General features: G+C 38.1%; 1 protein-coding gene across 1 annotated transcript in view; it reads left to right on the top strand.

The window, feature by feature from the left end:
- Positions 1-14,712, top strand: part of Thsd7a (thrombospondin type 1 domain containing 7A) — a 393,851-nt gene that overhangs the window by 374,141 nt on the left and 4,998 nt on the right. The window contains exons 19-25 of the mRNA XM_021165189.2: positions 2,323-2,440; positions 2,679-2,824; positions 3,246-3,420; positions 6,680-6,853; positions 9,525-9,620; positions 12,262-12,344; positions 13,118-13,328. Coding sequence (XP_021020848.1) covers positions 2,323-2,440; positions 2,679-2,824; positions 3,246-3,420; positions 6,680-6,853; positions 9,525-9,620; positions 12,262-12,344; positions 13,118-13,328 — 1,003 coding nt within the window. The remainder of the gene's footprint in view (positions 1-2,322; positions 2,441-2,678; positions 2,825-3,245; positions 3,421-6,679; positions 6,854-9,524; positions 9,621-12,261; positions 12,345-13,117; positions 13,329-14,712) is intronic.

Raw genomic sequence — 14,712 nt, 5'->3', positions numbered from 1 at the left:
GTCAGGATATCAGCAGTTCAGTTAACATGAATCAGCAGCAATAGCTTAATCCACTCACAAGCACCATTCATGAATCAGCAATGTCAGTTTGATCCAAAAGAAACCTATTCCAATTGGACTGAAGCTACAAGAATATCATGAGAAATTCTTTGCTGTGTTTCTCTCTACAGTCACAATAAACGATGATTAGCAAAAAAGGCAAGGTAAACCAATGCTACAGTGTAGTCCACAGTCTGTTCAGTTATACTCTTTTCAAACTCGTGTGTCTCCAGAAAAATATCACATGCCCTTTTCCAGGCAACTTCTAGAGAAACACCACTTGTCTGTTCTCAGCAAAACATTCTCTCACATACATCCTCTCATAAGATAGTTTATAGACAAACATCATATAACCCAACCTAATTCTCCAAAGAAATCAGAAATTTCCACTTTAGAGGACAATTATTGCTAGACTCCTGTCTGGAATAGAATATCATTAATAGTGTCAGGTATCAGTTCTAACCCATAGAATGGGCCTAAATTCAGGTTGGTCATTGGTTGGCCATTCTCTGTCTGTGCTCTCTTTTGTCCTTGCACATCTTGTAGACAGGACAGATTTTGTATAGAATGTTTGGGTTGCTGTCCTTATCCCTCCACTGGGAGTACTGCCTGGCTATAGAAAGTCCCACAATGCTAGGAGCCTCAGCTAGAGTCAACCCCATAGACATCCTGGGGTCCCTCCCCATTCCAGGTCCCTGGAAAATGCTAGAGATGCCCTGACCATTGCCAATTTACATTCTTTTCCATGCTCACCCTAAACCTGAACCCCACTGCCTCCCCTCCCCACCTCCTCTCCCATCAAGTCCCCTCCCTTCATCCACCTCCAATATCTATTTTATTTACCTTTCTGAGAAAAAAAAAAAAAAGGCCCAGAGTCAGACATTTTTAGCATAGAATACTACCAGACTTTTATAGAAGAGCTAATACCACACTACTCCTCAAGCTATTCTACAAAATAGAAAGAGAAGGAACAGAAGGGACATTGCCAAACTCATTCTATGAGGCCATAGTCATGCTGATACCTAACCACACAAAGACTCTACAAAGAAAGAGAATTTCAGGCTAATTTCCCTTATGAGCATTAATATAAAAATACTCAATAAAATACTTGCAAACTGGGCTGGAGAGATGGCTCAGTGGTTAAGAGCACCAATTGCTCTTCCGAAGAAACTGAGTTCAAATCCCAACAACTGCATGGTGGCTCACAACCATCCGTAATGAGATCTGATGCCCTCTTCTGGTACATCTGAAGACAGCTATAGTGTACTTATATATAATAATAAATAATCTTTTTAAAAACTAATAAAAAGAAATCCTTTAAAAAAATACTTGCAAACTGAACAAAGAACAAATCAAAAGTATTTCCACCATGATCAAGTAGGCTTCATCCCATGAATGCAGGAGAGGTTCACCATAGGAAAATCCATCAATATAATCTACCATATAACAAAAATGAAAGAAAACAACCACATGAGCTACTCCATAAATGCTAGAAAAGCCTTTGACCAAAACCCAACACCCTTTCATGTTATAAGTATTGGAAATATCGGGGATTCAAAGCACATACTGTCTTTCTATATCTTCAATATAGTACTTGAAGTTCTAGACAGAGCACTAAGACAACGCAAGGACATCAAGGCGATACAAATTGGAAAGGAAGAAGTCAAAGTATTGCTATTCAAAGATGATATGATTGTAGACATAAGTGACAGCAAAAATTCTACCAGGAAACTCCTACACCTGATCAACACCTTCAGCAAAGTGGCTGGCTACAAAATTAAATCACAGAAATTAGTAGCCCGTCTGTATACAAATGATAAACAGTCTGAGAAAGAAATTAGGGTGAAAAACTCCTTTCAAAATAGCCACATATTATATAAATCATCTTGGTGTAGCTTTAACAAAGCAAGTTTTTTTCACTATTTATGAAAAGTATTAACACAATGCATAACTGTAGAGAGTCACTATGCTTTTGAATTCTTCTTCTGCCCTTGACTCCTACTTAGATAAGTTGACCCATTTTATATTCTTAACATTTGTAACAATTGTTCTGTTTCCAATGGTTTTGCTCTACCATGCACCTTTCCCACTATCCTTTCCTTCAACCCTGTCTGCCTCCTCCAATCTCCTCTTCTCTCTAATCCTCACATCTCCACTGCTCATTATCTCTTATCTATCCTTTCTTCTTCCCTCCTCTTCTCCCCTGGCGTTCCTTTTCCCACTGACAGTGCTTATGGCCTTGTCTTTCTGCCCATACAAATATATCTATTTCTCCCCTTTCAGCTTGGGCTGGAAAAGAATTGGCCAATGAACACATCCTGCACAGTGGAATGCCCTGTGAACTGCCAGCTTTCTGACTGGTCTCCTTGGTCACAATGTTCTCAAACATGTGGACTCACAGGTTAGTTTGTATTGCAATTAGCATCAGACTACTAGTAAAGCCATATAAAACAAACCATCTCTCTTGCTATAAATTGTATTAGGTAGGCCACAGAAATGTATCTTCTTTCCTAAAACATGTGAGCCTCTCCTACACCAGAATCTCCTCAAAAGAGATACCCATGATTCCCTCTCTCAGTGTATATCTATTGGACAGCGATGGCATCACATTGAAGTTATATCATTTTATATCTTTAAAGGAAAAATGATACGAAGACGAAGTGTAACCCAGCCCTTTCAAGGTGATGGGAGGCCCTGCCCTTCTCTGATGGAACAATCCAAACCTTGCCCAGTGAAGCCATGTTATCGGTGGCAATATGGCCAGTGGTCTCCATGCCAAGTTCAGGTATCAAATTTCAGGAAGCTGTGTGGATGCACACATTCCTCATCTTCAGAGACTTGGTTCTAGAAGTATTTTCAAGTTAGAGATGGTCGGTTTCCTCGTAAACATCTCAATGACTTTGTCATTTCCCAGTCCTTTAATTAGTTTCAAAGCAAGCGCCCCCCCTGTCCTATACTTTTAAAATCATTTGAAGACCAGATCCATTTTAATGAAAATTTATTTGCCTGTCTTTGTCTAGGAAGCAAATAAATTGTTCAGTGTATGCTTTATAGCTTGTGCCCTAAAAGGCATCTTCCCTAGGGTTTCTAATGCTTCTCTAGCTATTCATAAATCAAAACCAGTGATGCAGACATGACTGCAAACCATGAGCTCTCTAATGTATTATTTTTCTTCTTCTAATTAGCTATTTCTCCCTCCATTCCAGGAGGCCCAGTGTGGAGAAGGAACCAGGACACGGAATATTTCTTGTGTTGTGAGTGATGGCTCAGCTGAGGATTTCAGCAAAGTGGTGGACGAAGAGTTCTGTGCTAACACAGAGCTCATCATAGATGGTAATAAACAAATAGTTCTGGAGGAAACCTGCACCCAGCCCTGCCCAGGTAACAATGAACAGAATTTGTATTTGAGGGATATCTTCCTAGGACCAGAGTGTTGGTTTAAAGACACAAATCCTAGCCATTCGATCTTACCAAAGAAGACTCAGGTGCCAGATACTAGAATGAAAACCAGCTAGCTCCGAGAGGCAGAGATAGCACCTAGCTGGCCTTCAGACTCCTCCAGTGTCCCAGAAGGCCTATTCCCTTTCGCTTCCATTCTGTCTTAAATACCCTTCAACTTAAAATAAAAAAAAAAAAAAGTCTTCCTTAGAGTTTATTTATGTTCACACCCTGTAGACTGGTTACTTTTTCTACCTTTTGACCTAGTATTAACTTTATTTAACTCTAGGATTAAAGGTGGGTGCTAGGGTTGGGTCACACTACAAGCACCATTTACAGTAAACAGAAAGCTCTAGGATCAATGGCTGAGCCATACCACAATTGGAAACAGCTCACAATGTCAGAGTTTACAGTATGATCAAAATTCTTGCAACACCAGAGTTAAGAAGAGGTTACACATATAGTCCATGTGAATAGTGTCAACCTTCTTATTCAGTGACATCTCTACTAACAAGTCACTACAATTTATCTGTGGGTCAGAGGTGCACCACATTACTGCACAGAATAAGGTCTCTAATATCCATGAGCTGCATATTCAGCCCTCTACAATGTGGCTTGGAAGCAAAACAAATTTGACATAGTAAGCTTTAAAGCGTAGATTATGAATTAGGGAATACACTTTTCATATTTGGCAGGGATGATGTAAATTTATTATTCCAATAGATTTGTTCAAAATATGAAAGTGTATTTAGTACAGAGTGCTTCACTTTCATTTTGTTATTAAATTTTGGACGTTTGGCATAGATATTTCAAGATGATGATTATGTAATGCACAGACTACAGAAAATTATAATTGTTGATTTTCTCTGCAAAATGTATGATGATATCAAATAAAGGTACATATAGAGATTAAGCCTACTTACACAAAAGAAAGAGATCTAAATTCCATTCAGTTTATAGTCACTTAGGTAAAGGTATATAACCTGTCATCGGCATTTTTTTAAATTTTTACCCATACCAGGTTTTCATGGTAAACACCAGGAAACCCAAAATGTGACATTCAGAAATATAACCATTTCTATAACTTTCTTATATATTTTTCTAGTCCCCCCTGGCATTTTCAAAGTGTACTAGATTCTTTACATAATATTTTATTAATACCTTGGGAATTTCTTACAATATATTTTAATCATATGTGTGCTTCTCCTCCCTGAGCTGCTACCACCACCACCTCTGGACCCAACTTCTGTTCTCTTGTTTGTTTTTGTTGTTGTTGTTTCTCTCTCTCTCTCTCTCTCTCTCTCTCTCTCTCTCTCTCCCCCTCCCTCCCTCCCTCCCTCTCTCCTTCTCTTTATCTTCCTCCTTTCACTCTCTCTCCCCTATGTTCCCCTCTCTCCCTCCCATCCCAGCTCTATTTCTATCTCTAATTCTCTCCACTTTCTCTCTCCTTCTCCCTCTTTCTTTTTTCAAACATTTGAGTCCACTTCACACTGGACAACTACTCTTGTGTATGAGGACAGTGTGCTCCATATACTAGAAGTCACACCATTAATAAAAACTAACTCTGATTTCCCAGCATCTATCAAATGCCAATAATTCCTGAGATAAGGTTGATACTATATTCCCACTTCCCCCATCCCTCCATGTTAGAATTTTGTTTGGCTTGACTTTAGGTATATCTTGTGTGTACAGTCACAATCACTGTGGGTTTATATGTGCCCTGATTCCCTGATGTTGTCCACCAACTGAGAAACTTTCAATCTTTCTATACCCTTTTTCATGAAAATACCTGACCCTTGAGAGGAAAGATGTAATATATACATCCCATTTAAGACGTCGCACTCAAAAGTCTCTTATTCTGTGCACTTTACTAGTTGTGAGTCAATATTAATAAACATTTACTTCGAGAAAACACATCCCTGTTGAGAGAACTACTGTTCTATGGGAAGAGCATTCAGTAATTAGGAGTCATTTTAACACTATGTCTATTTAACATAAAATAGTATAGGGCCAGTTCTCATTGGTAATAGTAATTTGTCCAATATAATGCTATTCAATATATATATACATAAATAATTTTTGTGTTACCAGGATTTCTAGCCCATGACACAAGAACTATTTTCATCAATCACACCTCCTAGCAATTCTGTGTAATTTAGTCATGTCCAGCATAATATGAGTCTCTAATTATTTGGGTGACAGATGAAATACTTGAATTGATAAGAGCATTCTATGGATTCATCTCTGCCAAAATTAACTTGGTCACCAAGCAATTAGTTGGTAGGTGAAGGAAAAGGGGTTTCTGAATAATATGTTTCACTAAACCTTCTATTTTCAAAATGATAAAAGAGGTTAAATACATGGGTCCATCATGTAATTTTGTTACTATGCATATACTCAACAGATTCACATATTTAATGTATATGTTCAATATAAGCTTGTACTTCAATATTCCCAAGAGTTTCATAATTAGAACTATTGAAACATACAGTAGTTCTTACAAACATGAGTGATTAAAAGATGATGAATGGGAAAAGGTATATATGCTATGATTGCAGGAGAGTTTTGAGAGTCTGGAAATGGTCTGTTCTTGATTAAATGTTGATTGCACAGATATATAATCAGACTGTAGAAATTTGCTATGAATTTATGGTATTTGACATTTTGTATGTACTATGTATTTTTCTCAGAGGGGTGTGGTTGATTAGAGATGTAGATTAAAAGAAATAGCCAGTTTCTGTTTTAATGTCAACTCACTAGCCTGCCTCAGCTATACTCCTCTGGGAAGAAAAAAAAATGACATTTATAAGCATTGGTTCTCTCACCTTTAACTTCAAGCCAATTTAACTTTATGAATACCTGGAGACAAGCTCTATGTGTTGTTAGGTTTGACTAGCCCTTTTATAATAATGACAAATGTCATGTTAGCTTTTGACCAAATACTATCTATCTCTTAGAAAATGATCATGACGGACAAACTTCAGATCATAGCTTATGTTTTATAACAGTAAGTCACCCAGAAACCACCCAATCATTCCAAATAACATATTCACTACATATAAACTGATAATTATTATGTGTGTGAAAATCTTATAAATATCATGCATAATTAGCATAGTTCCAAACATGTATGTTTAGTATTAAAATGAGTGTCTGCATCACTGTCCCTCATGGGTAGAAACAACCAACCTGTTTCCTACAGGTGACTGTTATTTGAATGACTGGTCTTCATGGAGTCTGTGTCAGCTGACCTGTGTAAATGGTGAGGATCTTGGCTTTGGTGGAACACAAGTCCGGTCCAGAGCAGTGATTATACAAGAACTGGAGAATCAACACCTATGTCCAGAGCAGATGTTAGAAACAAAATCATGTGATGGTAAGTGCTTCAATTCTTTTTTACTATTATTTCATTTATTTACATTTCAGATGTTATGTATCCCTCTTCTCTGTCTCCCCTTCATGAACCCTCCACCCTATCCTCCTCCCCTTTGCCTCTAAGAGGGTGCTCTCCCACCCACCCCCCACCTACTCCTGCTGCATCCCTTTAGCATCCCCCTTGTCTGGGGCATGAAGCCTCCACAAGAACAAGTGCATCCCCTCCCACTAGGGCCTTGTTACTTATGTAGCAAGGGCCATGGACCAGCCCATGTATGCTCTTTGGTTGGGGCCTAATCCCTGGGTGCTCTGAGAGGTCCAGTTAGTTGATACTGTTGTTCTTCCTATGGGGTTGCAATCCCCTTCAGCTTCTTCAGTCCTTCTAACTCTTTCATTGGTGTCCCTGAGCTCCATCCAATGATTGACTGTAGGTATCTGCATTTGTTTCAGTCAGCTGCTGATAGAGCCTCGCAGAGGACAGTCATGCCAGGATCCTTCTGCAAGCACACCATGGCATCAGCAACAGTGTCAGGGTTTCGTGTCTCTATCTGGGATGGTTCCCAATGTGGGGCAGTCTCTGGATGGCCTTTCCTTCCGTCTCTGCTCAGTTTTTTGTCCCTGCATTTCCTTTAGACAGAAACAATTTTGGGTTAAAAATTTTGAGATGGGTCGGTACCGACCCATCTCTCAACTGGGGGTCATGTCTGTAAACTGGAGGTGGTCTCTTCAGGGTCTATCTCCCCACTGTTCGGCATTTCAGCTTGTGTCATTTTCATTGGGTCCTAGGAGCCTCCCACATGCCTAATGTTTGGGACTTTCTAGTATTTACACTCCTATTCCTCACCCCATACTGCTGCATATGTCTATTCATTCCCTTGACCCTCTGGGCTCCTCTCTTGTTTTCCCCTATACCTGACCTACCCTCCCTTTTCTCCTACCCCTCCCCTTTCCCACACAGGTCCCTCCTTCCCTCTGCCTCCTGTGATTATTTTGTCCTTCCCCCCCCCCCATCTAAGTAGGAGTGAAGCATCCTCAGTTGGGTCTTTCTTCTTGTTAAGCTTCCTATAATCTGTGAATTATGTCATGGCTATTCTTAATTGTTTGGCTAATAATCCACTTATCAGCAGTATATTACCATGCATGTCCTTTTTGGTCTGGATTACCTCATTTAAGTTTATATATTCTAGTTCCATCCATTTGCCTGCAAAAGTCAGTTCCTCAGTTTTAATAGCTAAATAGTAATCCATTGTATAAATGAAGCATCCTTTCTGTATCCATTCTTCCCTTGAGGGACATGTAGGTTTTTTCCAGCTTCTGGTTGTTACAAACAAGGCTGCTATAAACATAGTGGAGCAAATGTCCTTGTGGTATGGTAGGGTATCTTTTGAGTATATGCCTGCCCAGGTGTGATATGGCAGAGTCTTCAGGTAGAAGTATTTACAATTTTCTGAGGAAGAGCCATATTGATTTCTAAAATAGTTGCACCAGTTTGACACTTGAAATCTATTCATTTAGTTCTGCTGAATTTGTGCTGAGTGACTGAACTTGTTAAATTTCTACTTACAGTTGAGAGTTAAATTAAAAATAAATTCTGAGGGGCTAAGAATTCATGAGTAAAGTGCTAGCCACGCAAGTGTGAATACATGAATTTGATAGGCAAAATCAGAAGCATTTCCAGGAGCTTGAGGGCCAGATAGCCTGTTCTGTTCCACAGCCAACAAAAACAGACTTTGTTCCAAACAATGTGGAAATTGATAACCAATAACTAAGGTTGTCCTATAACCATTATATATGTACCTCTAGATTCTCTCTCTCTTCCGCCCCCCTCTGTGTGTGTGTGTGTGATAATTAGGATCATCAATTGTGTATTTATACTAGCAATGACCAAATATAAATCTAATATTTTCCATCTGTTTAAAAAAATAACAAAATTAAAGAACTACAAAAGCATTATAAAATTAGACTCTTAATGCAGTCTTAGAAATTGATAAATTAATTCATTGGTGGGCATTAGCAATTTTATAATAATTGGACATCGAGCATGATGGATATATGTGTTCATGTGTCTTTTTATGTATGTATGTATGTATGTATGTATGTATGTATATAGAACTACTCTCTCAATATTTTCAGCAAATTCCATATCGAAAACTTCAGTGTATTACAATGTCACAGCTTGGAGCATGGAGGTATCTTGATAACAATAAAAGTCTTGGTATCTAGTGGTTAGTATAAGGCTCAAAATTCTTAGCTTTGTTCTGTAATAGTTAAGAAATCTGACATATAACATATAGTAAGTATAAAAAAATGTCACCTTACCTTGAAAACTGGAAGAGGAGACCTAGGATGCTGAGAAAATATAGAACAAAAACTAATGAACTAGATGATTTAACCTAATAGTTGGGTAAAATTTCCAACCCTGTCAATATAATTTTCCTAAATTTTACCAAGCACATGAAATATTCCCTATTCCTAGGACAGGGTAGCTCTGTTCCAGAGTAGTACAGAAGCTCGAAATTTGAAATTAATTAAATAAATCCCAGGGCAAGGAAAAGAAGTGTCGGTGTAAAATGACAGTGGAGTAAAGTTAGAAATCAAGAGTACAACTAGAGAAGAAACTCTCGCACGCAGTCCTGAGTAATGTCACATCAACTCCTGTTCTGTGCCTGCAGATGGACAATGCTATGAGTACAAGTGGGTGGCAAGTGCTTGGAAGGGCTCCTCTCGGACAGTCTGGTGTCAAAGGTCAGATGGCGTAAATGTAACAGGTAAAACACCAATGCCTCAGTTTCTCTATTTGTATTCCTGTAATACATAATGCAGCTGAATCCTGAAGGACCCTCAGTTGTTGACACATTGTTGGAATCAAGAAATGTATGGTGTGTACATGTCTGATGACCAGTGCTAAATTATCTTATTTTAAAATATTAGAATATCTCAAGTTCTCTCTTTACTATATCTTCTTTGGACAGTTACCATCAGCATATGTTTAATTGAATACCACTTACTGTTAATAAATAAATAGAAGTGATTTCTTGAATTTTCCATAGGGATTTTATGTATTAACAAATTAGTATATGCAAAGAAAATGATGATTATTCCTGTCACTACTTCTGCTATTGTGCTTCAAGGATGATACAGAGCAATGGAGTATGCATTTATAAATATAATATACAGAAATTAGCAAATCTAGTATTAAGATATTTTACTGATTAATAAGGAAGATTTGTCAATCAATCCAGTAAAATGAAAAGAGGCTTCAGGCTGAGTATGTATTGAATAGCCTGAAAATTCCATGAAAACAGGTCACAGTCAGAAGCACAACTCCACTTTGGACACATAAACACAAATTTAAAATATTTTTCCATAATTATCATTTTAAGATAATTCTGTTGTCCAGAATCTCCACTTCAGAAGCAGGAGGGGTATTGACTGTCAGCTGCCCAGGGCACCTGCTGGCTTAGGACTCTTATTTCAACTCTTCAGTAAGAAAAAGAAAGTCATATGCATCCTGGTGCCCTGAGTAAAGTCCACTTGTGATTTAACTTTCATGTACATTATGTGATCACAGGACCCGCCAGGATCAATGCACTTCTTGGAAAACATCAACTTTTATATTGAATTTCAACTGACCCAGGTCTATTGAAACCTAATTTCTTACTTCCTCTCTATGAAAGCCAGAACAGAATGTCAAATTATATTGTTATGAAGACAGAGTTTTGTGTGTGACTAAAAGCTGTACCAAGAAGCCTTTGATAATAGCATCTCCCAGTGGACATATAATGTGTAATAGAAAAAAACACCTACCAGGAAACTCTTTGCTGTCTCAACAGCAATATTTGGGGAAGGAAAACACTGAGCCAGAACTGCATTCTAGGCAGAGTAGGTGCTAAGGGCAGAGTCGAGGCAGTGCAGACATTCCAAACCAAGTGTTGGAGATGCCATCCACTTAACTCAGAGCCTCAGAATGAGTACACATCATTCTTTAAGTGATTCAGAAGGCATTTCGTAGTTTCCTAAAAGGTTCTGTTTGATTGGAGGGTTGTTTTGTTTTTATTGTTTGTTTGTTTTTTCAAAGAACAGAGGCATATAATACGCGTCTGCTGTTTCATTATAATACTATTATTTCCCTACTGCAGCTGAGACGGTTCTCCTAATGCAGAATTAAACCAAAATTTAAAGACCGAGTTATCAGTATAAATCACATTTTAAATTTCTTTTTACTACAACAATGTCTGTATAGGACTATTTTTCTCTGAAAAATCAGTGTATAAATGACCTAGGATAAATGACTGTGATAAATAAGTGACCATCATTCAGGTGAGTTTCTCTAGGAAAACAAATGTTAAGCTCATTACCTATATGGATCAATTGCTTTTCTTTATAAACTATCATTATAGGGAAGCCACGTGACAACTTTCTTTTCATATACTGTGTGATGGTTACCATGGTCACTAAGCTACATTTGCTTCACAGTGACTGATTTGGTGATGAGATCATTTTTGTTTTATTATCTTACTATATTTTGTTGCATTTTAAAAAATGAATGACTGACTGACTGAATGAAAACCTAGAAATCTATTTATCAGATTAAAAGAAAAACAGATTCTGGGAACCTTTGATTGAGTCTAAAAGACCATGAACTCAGTGAATAAAAAAAAGTTGTTTTGGCTAAAGTTGTGTTGCATTGAGTGAATATAGTTTGAAACTAAGAGTCCCAGTATGTCACCAAAATTGCTCCTTTAGGGCAACTGTCTCCATCTTCAAAAGTGTCATATCAGTCAATTCACAGTTTGTAGTGCATGCAAGAAATAAATTGGAGGGATTAATTTCAATGGCAAATTGGAAAATAGTGCAAGCAAAAAACTTAGTGGTTATTTTGTCTTTCTTCCCAGCATCCACAAAATATCTGGAAGTAACAAGAATAGTGATTTTTTTTCAAAATAAATGAACACTATAATAAACCCAATTGTATAATGGTCAAACAAATTGAAGCTTACTTCGAGGGTTATGAAAACTACCATTTTGAATAGCCAAAAAAGATATTTAACTATAAAATAAAATTCAATCTGTTTTTTTGTAATTGCTGGGCTTGGCTTGTGGAAATAGGTTAAATGACTTTTTCCCCCCAACTACTATTGGAAATAGGTTATATGAAACCAGTGTTTCAAATATAGCAGCTACAAAATCAGCCTCTTGGCAATATGTCTTGGACTGTTATGAAGTACAAACCACAGTGCTGTCATCTGGGGAAAAAAACCCAATGTTCCTAATGAAATTGTTAACCAGCCATTTCACGAATGCAGTACTTCTTAGAACTTCCAAAAGGATTCAAACTTCAAAGACGAGTGTGTGTTTTTATCACATCAAGAGAAGTCATTTGTTAAAATATGATTTTCTGTTCTACAGGGGGCTGCTTGGTGGTTAGCCAGCCTGATGCTGACAGGTCTTGTAACCCACCCTGTAGTCAACCGCACTCATATTGTAGTGAGGTAAGTACACATTCATTAAAATGAACAAGCCACTTCTGTCATCCCTCTGTCTCTGGTACCACCCCTCTCCCCAGTCCCCAAAGAGCCATGGCTAGAGGGAGAAACCATCGAATTTAAAGCATCGTATTTTGCTTTAAATTAATTGAACAGTTCTCAATGAACTTGACTTATTTACCTTTAGAAAGACTTAGCATGGAGAGGCAGAGTTAATGTAGCTAAGGCAACCATTAGACAGAGCATGGGGTCCCCAGTGGAAGAGTTAGAGAAAGGACTGAGAGATCTGAAGGGGGCTGCAACCCCATAGGACGAACAACAATATCAACCACCCAGACTCCCGAGATCTCCCAGGGACTAAACCACCAACCAAAGAGTACACATGTAGGGACCCATGGCTCCAGCCGCAAAGGCAGCAGAGAATGGCCTTGTTGGTCATCAATGGGAGGAGAGACCCTTGGTCCTGTGAAGGCTCGATGTCTCAGTGAAGGGGAATTTGAGGATGGGGAGGCGGGAATGTGTGAGTGGGTGGGGGAACACCCTTATAGAAGCAGGGCAAGGAGATGGGAAAGGGGATTTCTGGGAGTGGGGGAAACTGAGAAAGGGGATAACATTTGAAATGTAAATAAAGAAGAGATATAAAAAAGAAAGAAAAAAGAAATTGCATGTGGTAAATTCTCTTTAAAATGCTTCCTAATGCTCTTTTCTCTGAGTAAACTTAGTTGTCCTTGCCAAGATTATCTTGCACTTGTAGAATAAGCCTCCCTGTTCTCCTGCAGATGAAGACCTGCCGCTGTGAAGAAGGGTACACTGAAGTCATGTCCTCTAACAGCACCCTTGAGCAATGCACACTTATCCCCGTGGTGGTGATTCCCACTGTGGAGGATAAAAGAGGAGATGTGAAAACCAGTCGGGCAGTTCACCCAACCCAACCCTCCATTAACCCAGCAGGACGGGGAAGGACATGGTTTCTACAGCCATTTGGGCCAGGTGAAGCAACCAGACACTGAACTCAAAATTCTTTACTTAGACGTTCCACCAATATCACAGTATATTTTTTAATAACCAAGAATTTTTCAAATAAATGATTATTTCTCAATCCATGGACTCATTTTTAACATTGCAGCTATCTTCATATCTTTTTATTTTCACTGTGAACACAAGCATCTATGCCAAAATTCATAGAAATGAAACTCTTCAAAAAATAATATTGATATTACTTATCTCAAATCCACTCCTAAACTTGTAAGTATAATAAATATTCACTGAACAAAGCAATGTCATAACAAAAATAATTAGAAAAATATGTTGTCACTTACAACAGAGACAAATAAGAGTATAAAGGCATTTGGAGTTTTCAGTATAATCATGCAGAGTGGGTGATATGAACCTTTCCCAAAGAGCATGAGAAATGCAGACTGATGCCAAAAGCACTCGGCTGCTAGGACAATAAATAAACAACTTCACAGGTGATGTTTCCAGTTCCCTCAGAGTCTATGCTAGGGCCAAGTATACAAAGGCAGTGATGGAGCCTTCCTTTCTTGATGGAATGACCCTAACTTAGAGGCTGACCAGGCCATTGTCATATTGCGACAGATAATCTTAGTATATCCAGGATGAACGTGAACCCAGTGTAGCAATAGGCCTGCAAACTTGAAGAACTGCTACCCTTTATTTTGCAAACTTTCTCTTCCTAACTGAGATAGGACATGCTGTCTCCAGGTACAGAAACTGTCCTACTAGTGCTCTGTAAGCAACACATATTCTGTCTCATTCCCTCTCCCCATGGAGGGATTCCATATAAATCCAGACATCACCAACTTTATAATTGCATCACAAACATGAGAAATGAAGAAAAAATTGCATAGGTAACATACTTTGATTTATGGCCATTAAGTAAAAGCATTTTCCGTATAAGAGCACTAAAATTGAATTTTTAAGGTGTTTTTAATATTTGAGTGATTACCAGTATCCACAATCATTCATTTTATGAGAATCTTAGCTGAACATACCATTGAGTTTGAAAAGCTGATTTGTCTGTAAACATGTAAGAAATTCCCCTCTCCAAGTTAGGAGATCAAACTACCATTAGCAACTTGGACCTTATCTAGAAATCCAACCAGCTCTCCACAAAAGAGAACATCTTTTCTCAAGTTAAATAATTCTTTCCACTTTAATAATTTCCTCCAAACATTTTGAACATTTGTTAAATAATTGTAACAGAAAATCATAACAGAAAAGATACCAGTAGTAGAATAGCTCTTTTGATTCTGAACTCAATTCAAAAAAGAAATAAGAGGAGAAAAAAAAGAAAAGAAGAGAAGAGAAGAGAGGAGAGGAGAGGAGAGGAGAGGAGAGGAGAGGAGAGGGAGAG

The sequence above is a fragment of the Mus caroli genome, chromosome 6, assembly GCF_900094665.2.
Source record: "Mus caroli chromosome 6, CAROLI_EIJ_v1.1, whole genome shotgun sequence".
NCBI lineage: Eukaryota > Metazoa > Chordata > Mammalia > Rodentia > Muridae > Mus > Mus caroli.
Note: the sequence above shows the minus strand (reverse complement) of the source record. Positions and strands in the feature narration are given on the sequence as shown.